This window comes from Nomascus leucogenys, chromosome 23, assembly GCF_006542625.1.
Source record: "Nomascus leucogenys isolate Asia chromosome 23, Asia_NLE_v1, whole genome shotgun sequence".
Classification (NCBI taxonomy): domain Eukaryota; kingdom Metazoa; phylum Chordata; class Mammalia; order Primates; family Hylobatidae; genus Nomascus; species Nomascus leucogenys.
The window spans coordinates 33780223-33786988 of record NC_044403.1 but is presented as its reverse complement, the minus strand read 5'-3'; the positions used below and the strand labels follow the sequence as shown (position 1 = coordinate 33786988).

Below are 6766 nucleotides of genomic sequence, written 5' to 3'. Positions count from 1 at the left end.
TCCTTCAGCCACCCGAGTAGCTGAGATTACAGGCATGCACCACCACACCCAGCTAATTTTATATTTTCAGTAGAGATGGGGTTTCACTGTGTTGGCCGGGCTGGTTTCGAACTCCTGACCTCAGATGATCCGCCCACCTCGGCCAGTGCTGGGATGACAGGCGTGAGCCACCATGCCCAGTCTATCTTGAAATTCTTAATAACTTTATTTTTATTTTTATTGTTTATTTTATTAGAGACTGGGGTCTCACTATGTTGTCCAGGCTAGCCTTGAACTCCTGGGTTTAAGCTGTCCTCCCACCTCAGCCTCCTGAGCAGCTGGGACTACAGGTATACACCACTGCACCCCACTTAATAACTTTCTAACAATGGGCTCCAAATTTTCATTTGGAATGGAGCCCTGCAAATTATGTAGCTGCTCCTGGTTGCAAGGACATTCAGATGGTAATGCCTGAGGATCCAGAGAGCCAGGTGCTGCTTTCCCTGGGACCCCATGGCCCACAGCCTTCTCGGCTTCCACAACAGCCCCCAGCACTCAGGAGGCCTCAGGTGCTACAGTGAGAGCTGGGGGATCCACTGGACAGGGAAGCACAGGCCTGGGCTTCCAGCGGGCACGGCGAGCAGGTGTCAGGGGCACGGGCCTGGAGTTCCAGCGGGCACGGCGAGCAGGTGTCAGGGGCACGGGCCTGGGGTTCCAGCGGGCACAGCAAGTGGGTGTCAGGGCACTGCACATCCTCCCTCCTAGGAGGCCCTGCACCCTGGCCCGGGACTCTCGCGCCCACCCCCTTGGAGGCAAGTGGCAGCAGCTTTGTGGGTACTGGGGCAAGCACGCACCCCAGGCACAGGGCTTGTTCTCTGGCCGCACCCCACCCCATTGCTGGTTGGAGTAGCAGCAGGCATCGGGTCCAGAATGGGCCAGATTCTGACTCCTAGATTCCACGCATTGGTCAGTACCTCTGAGGTCAGGTAGGACAAGTTAAGTGCTGCTGGCTAAGAGGGGACGGAGTTCCCAGCCTCTCTGGTGATGGGCCGAACCTCAGAGGCCTGGTTATATGCCATCCCTTGCTCTCAGCTGTTCCTGTCTTCCAACCCAAGGTGTGGGGTTTGCTTCAGTCAGCTGGAAGGCACAGGCTCTCTGAGGTCCTAGGAGTGCTCAACAGTGGAAGACCTGGGCACCAGAGGGCCTCCCCTGCCCCCTAAAATGACCCGTGTGGAAGCTGAGGCAGCTTTATTGAAAGGAAGGCCAGTGAGTGAGACTCACATTTGATCTGCCCGAGTGGGACTGGGAGGTTACGGAGAACGAAGTCCCGGGGTGGGGGAGGCCCTCAGAGTCACACCTCCAGGTTGGAATGAGAGGAGCCGGGCTTGTGACCCACGGGGTTCCCGCGCATCACAGTGCCAGCGCTAGGGGGTGGCCAGTGGCGAACCACGTGCCGGTAGGAGGTGGCCAGGTAGTCGAAGTAGTTGATGTTGAGTTTCCGGGCGATGTAACGCCCCAAGTATTCCATTTGCTGTGGGAGCAGGTGGCGCTCAACTGGGGCCGGGACAGGACGGACCCGAGTCACCATCCAGGCGTCTCCTTCCCCTACCAGGCCGCAGCCCCAGTCCTGCCCGAAGCCCTGGCGCCCTCTCCACGGCCCCCAGCACGGAGGACCGTGTTGTATTTACCTTCTGCGTGCGGAAACGGCCCCACCCAAAGACCTTAAACAGTGATCGGTGTCATCGTGTCCCGAGGAGGGACCCACCTCGTAGTGCTCGGACAGCTGCACCAGCACCAGGGGCTCCAACCTGTGGCCGCCGAGGACCAGCTGGAAGAAGCACCTTCCGTAGGCTGCGGAGAGAGTGGACTTAGCCGGCCTGACCGCCCCTCCGACCTCCCAAGCGGCCTCACCGTCCCTGGCCCACCCTCCTGGCCCGTTACCATCGGAGCTGAGCGCCAGGCGCACGTAGATCAGGTGCAAGGGGCCCTGGCACACGGTGCGGCCCTGGATGGAGAAGTGGTACACGCCGCGCGGGTGGTTCAGCACCAGGCGGCGCCGCGGCAGCGACGAGATCACGAGCCACAGGCCCACGCCCACGCCGTACACGAGGAAGACCCAGGTCTCTTGCTTCTGCACCTGGGGGCGCCGTGGGGAGGGTCTGAGCGGCGCGGGGGCCGGCCCTCGAGGGAGGAGGGCGGTGGGGGTCGGGCCCAGGGGCTCACACCTCTCTCAGGGAGCTGAAGCTGAGCAGGACCACGCTGATGACGAAGAGCAGCATCCCCTTCCACAATGTGTCCAGGTAGTACTCGAGCACGAAGACTGGGGGAGGCGCGGCGCGTGAGGACGCCCCGGCCCTGCCCGCAGCGTGGGGTGGCGGTGCCAGGGCTTGGCCCGGACTATGGGTCCCGAGGGGCTCGCGGAGGCGGCGTCTCCGCCCCCAGGAGCACCGGCCGGCCCCACCCAGGGCCCTGGCCCTGCCCACCTGGCTCCGCCCCATTCAGGCCTTGGGCCCGTCTCCCTCTTCCCCGGACCCGCCCTTCCCCGCCCCGCCCCGCCCCCCCGCCCCGCCCAGCCTCGCGGGCACCATTTGGCTGCTGCTGTATGAATGGGTAGAAGCTATTGTTCTTGAGGCGCCTGGCCAGGTGGCGCTCCGGGCAGGAGAGTCCTAGGGACCAGAGCTGGAAGCGCCAGCCGATGGAGGTCGTGGGCAGGCTGCCGGCCCGGCCCTTAGGGATCTGAGTCAGGCAGAGGTGGTCAGCCTGGCCGGTCGTCCGCTGCCGCCGCCCACTGCCCACAGCGGCACTCCTACCTGAGTGAGCAAATTCTCCAGGGCTGCAGGCCCAGGAAGGAGCAGGAGCTCATAGGCCACTGACAGGGCAGCAAGGCCAGGGAGCAGCCCAGGATGGACCGCGGACGGGTTCTAGAAGTTGTAGGCAGGTTCTAGAAGGGGCTGCTCTATTGACCACCTCTTAGAATCCTGGGTGAGGTTCTGCGGTGGGCATTAACTTCTTGGCCAGTCCATCCACTGGAGGCCCCCTGTATGGCCTGTTCACAGTCCTCATGTGAAGGGTGGATGGGTGGACACCCCAGGCCTGAGCTGGAGAGAAATTTGCAGGCGGGGACCCCTCAGTGAGCCCCACAGCTGGGCGGGGCCCCACCCCCTCCCCCCCTCCCCACCCCCATCCCCCACTCCCCTTCCCACCCCCATCCCCCACTCCCCCACCCTCCCTACCTCCCCCCCACCCCCACCTCCCCACCCTCCACTCCCCACCCTCCCCACCTCCCCACTCCCCACCCTCCCCACCTCCCCACTCCACCCCACTCCCCCACCCTCCCCACCTCCCCACTCCCCTCCCCACCCCACCCCACTCCCCCACCCTCCCCACCTCCCCACCCACATGCAATTATAGACAAGTTCACCAGTGTCCCTGAGGACGGCACACATACACTGGACCCAGCAGTGGGCAGGCAAAGGCATGGCCACCTGCAGGCTCAAGAGCCCATGGGGCCACCCTGACCCCACAACACACAGGCTCTGGGCCAGCTGTAGCCCCAGTGGCTCCAGCAGGTATAACCTGTTGCCCAACCCTACCCTGAGGACCACACACACAGAACTCCTAAAAACGTTTTATTTTAACAAGATGCTCAAATATCCGAAATTGGGCAAAGGTTGGGGATGGGCAGGCTGGCTGAGGTGTCCCAGGTCTCTGGCTGCCTAGCTGCGTGAGGGGCTGGTGAGCAGCTGCTCCAGACACCACTGGACTTCCTCCAGGCCCCGGTAGACCCGCTTCAGACCCCGGCGAAGGCAGCGGCAGGACTCCAGGTTGAGGTAGAGCAGGCCTGGGCAGCTGCTGATCACAGAGCTGTGGGGAGGGCAGACCACAGGAAGTTGAGCTGTTGCCCCAGAAAGGCTGGGCCAGGCTAGGGAGCTGTGCCTGCTGGTGTTCCACACCTGGCTCTGCCACCCATAGCCACCAAGGCCAAGCCCAGTTCCCCTGGTGTCCTCAAGCCCACCCCATGCAGGGGCTTGGACAGTATGCATGCCCCTCTGACCCCTGGAGGTCTCAGGCCAGGCAGGACACAACTTCCAGGCCCCAGGCAGACGCGGTGGCAGCCACACTGGCTCCAGGGACTGGGATAGGGGATGCTGACCTGACCGTGCTTGGTGTGACCCGGGTGCCCCTGAGGTTAAGAGAGCACAGGGCTGGGTGTGAGCCCCCAGGGGTGCTTAAGAAGGCAGCCAGGGCCTGCTCCAGGTCTTTCTCACTGAACCCCTGCCCACTCAAGTCCAGTTCTCGCAGTGTATGGCACCACTTCTGGGTCAACTGGGGGCTGCCCTCCTTGGCTAGAGTCAGCCGGTCTGACGTGCCATACAGGCCCAGATGAAGCTGCTCCAGCTCTGCAGTGAGAAGAGTGAGCATAAGCTGCAGGGCGACAAGGGCTCCCACACCTCACCCGCCCGGCCACCACCTAGGACCGCTGACCCTGGCACAGCACAAGGGCCCCCACACCTCATGTGCCTGGCCACAACCCAGAACCACTGACCCCGACATGGCAGATCCTGAAGGCCGGCCGGCGTGATGCGCGCACAGCCACGAAGATCCAGTAAGCGCAAGTTGGGAGAGCCGTGGAGTAGGCGGCCCAGGACCTCGTTGCTCACAAAGTTGCAGGTTGAGCTCGCCAGGCAGAGCTCCTCCAGGCTGGGGAAGCCTGGTCCGGGAGCCGCCCCTCGTCCTGGAGGCTTGGGCAGCCACATCAGGTTCAGCAGCCGCAGCACCTGTGGGCAAGGCCCAGGCTGTAGATGGGGGAGGGTGTGACAGGTGGGAGAGGCAGGGCGCCAGGTACCTGAAGCTGGGGGCAGCCTCTCTGCAGAGCCTCGACAGGCAGCTGAAGGGGAATGCTATTACAGTTGATGCCGGTGCTCACCTCCAGGACCTGGAGCTGGGGGCAGCAGCTGCCCTGCAGAGGTGGGGGGAGGAGGGTCACAGGGTCAGTGGCCTGGCAGTCCCCAGTGCAGCATCTGCCTCTGCTCCCACCAATGCCAACCTACCAGCAGTGCGCCCAGGATGGCTGTCGTCTGGGAGCTGTAGGTCAGCCACAACTTGCGAATTCGGGACCCTGCCTCCTCCAAGAAGCTCACCACAGCTGTGGACTCCACCTGGGGCCCCAATACAAGAGCACCTGTCACCCCGGCCTGGGTTTTTTCAGGGCCCCTTGGGACACAGGGCTCACCATGGAGTGCTGTAAGTCCAGGCTATGGAGCCGGCAGCAGGCTTTGGCTAGCATGACCAGAGCGTCAGCAGTCACACCGTGGCAGCCGGAGAGCTTGAGGAAAGTGAGCCGAGGACAGCACTCACCTACCAGCTGCGGGGAGACAGAGGGGCGGCTGGGGTTGGGAGAGGACAGGCTAAGATCCACAAGGGAAACAGACAAGTGGCTGGTGCCAACCCCACTCTACCGCCTTAGCTGTGACCTCCTTTCTGCCCATGCCAGGCCTACTTGGGTGTCCCCGCCTCTGATACCTCCCTGCTGGAGGAAACAGCAGGAAAAGAGAACCAGGCAGGCAGACATCCCCCACGGAGCAGCGTTGGGCCCCCAAGGTGCCTGACCCATTTCCTAGAGTCCTGAACAGTCCCAGAGGGTCACAGCTGGTGTGCAGGGCAGCCTGGAGCTCTCACCTTCAACACGGGGTGTACCTGAGACTTCCAGTGGATGAGGGTCAGCCTCTGGAGCTGTGAAAACCTGGGCCGACAGCAGAGGCAGAACTGCACTAATGTTCCCACACGAGTCCTTCCCACCCAACACCTTGGTGCAGGAAGACAGAAGGAGCCTGGGGCCAGGGATAAGGAAGAAAGGGAACCCCTCACCGACTGGGCATAAGCCACTCCAGGGAAGCAAGGAGTTTCTTCTCCGCCTTGACCCCGCCCTTGGCAAGCTGGCCGACCAGCGGGGACGACAGGGTCACGGTGTGCCAGAGCGCGGGTTGGGAAGCGGCCTCCTGCCAGCGGCGGCACACGCGCGCAGCCCTGTGAGGACAGCGTGCTGAGGGTGGCGGCCCCTCCGTAGGCGATGCCCCCCTCTCGCAGCGCAGTGGACACCCCGGCTCAAAGCCGGGCTCCTGGGACTCCAACTGGGCGCCTAAGGGGCTGCGCTCTCGGACGGAGGGGTGCGCACTCCGATGCTTTCGCCCTCCGCCCCCGCCCGGGCCACCGCTCGGACCACTTCTGGCCCAAGCCGCTACGCTCGGCGGCGGGCCCGGCAGCAGCGTTACCTGCCCAGGAAGGGAATGGGGCCGTCCGACGCCACCAACAACCCGAAAATCTGCACCAGGATTTCCAAGGGAATGCGGTCTCCCCAGCCCGCGTTGCGCCCTTCCTCGGGCGTGGGCATGGGTGCAGGTGCAGAAGCGGCCGCGGGCGAGGGCGCCGGCTCGGGCCTGAGCCTGGCCCTGGGCTTGGCCGCGGCGCGGGGGCCCGGGGGCGGCTGCCGGGGAGTGCGGCGGGCAGCGCGCCGCTGTGCGCGGGGCCGGGCGGGGCCGGGTTCGGACAGCACCAGCAGCATGCTGTCGGACTGCAGCAGGTGGTACCCCGAGCCCCTCGGCGCCAGCCGGTCCCACCACCAGTCCTCGGCCGAGCGGGGCCGCGGCGCTGCCCGGGCTCTGCGTCGGACCTGCCGGGAGGCTGGGGCAGCCATGACCACCGACGGCTCTCGGAGAAGCCCCAGGGAGCGGAACGGGCGGTGCCTATAGACCGACACCTCCCCGGCTCCTCTCAGCGCCCGCCCGCC

The 6766-nt window shown here is 64.5% G+C and overlaps 2 protein-coding genes across 2 annotated transcripts; both read right to left on the bottom strand.

Annotated features, from left to right (window-relative positions):
• Positions 1-1212: 1212 nt before the first annotated feature.
• TMEM249 (transmembrane protein 249) lies at positions 1213-3458 on the bottom strand. Its single transcript, XM_030804610.1, has 6 exons — positions 3428-3458; positions 2565-2837; positions 2205-2299; positions 1921-2116; positions 1745-1830; positions 1213-1510 (listed from the first exon to the last, which is right to left on the bottom strand). The coding sequence occupies exons 1-6, from the start codon at positions 3456-3458 to the stop codon at positions 1331-1333; spliced, it is 861 nt and encodes a 286-aa protein (XP_030660470.1). The 3' UTR covers positions 1213-1330.
• Positions 3459-3595: 137 nt separating this feature from the next.
• Positions 3596-6754, bottom strand: FBXL6 (F-box and leucine rich repeat protein 6). The gene is made up of 9 exons (XM_003281154.4): positions 6252-6754; positions 5848-6006; positions 5659-5722; positions 5213-5344; positions 5031-5138; positions 4826-4939; positions 4526-4757; positions 4133-4379; positions 3596-3843 (listed from the first exon to the last, which is right to left on the bottom strand). The coding sequence occupies exons 1-9, from the start codon at positions 6671-6673 to the stop codon at positions 3696-3698; spliced, it is 1626 nt and encodes a 541-aa protein (XP_003281202.1). The 5' UTR covers positions 6674-6754; the 3' UTR covers positions 3596-3695.
• Between the last annotated feature and the right edge of the window lie 12 nt (positions 6755-6766).

Bases quoted from the DNA above. Each gene is read 5' to 3' on its own strand.
- FBXL6 (XM_003281154.4), bottom strand. From the start codon at position 6,673: ATGGCTGCCCCAGCCTCCCGGCAGGTCCGACGCAGAGCCCGGGCAGCG. The intron at 5,139-5,212 runs GTGAGCCCTGTG...TTGGGGCCCCAG, and splicing joins TGGACTTACAGCACTCCATG to GTGGAGTCCACAGCTGTGGT. The intron at 4,940-5,030 runs GTAGGTTGGCAT...CCACCTCTGCAG, and splicing joins CCATCCTGGGCGCACTGCTG to GGCAGCTGCTGCCCCCAGCT.
- TMEM249 (XM_030804610.1), bottom strand. From the start codon at position 3,458: ATGCCTTTGCCTGCCCACTGCTGGGTCCAGT. The intron at 2,300-2,564 runs GTGCCCGCGAGG...CGCCTCCCCCAG, and splicing joins CATACAGCAGCAGCCAAATG to TCTTCGTGCTCGAGTACTAC. The intron at 1,511-1,744 runs GTGGGTCCCTCC...CTGCTCCCACAG, and splicing joins AGCTGTCCGAGCACTACGAG to CAAATGGAATACTTGGGGCG.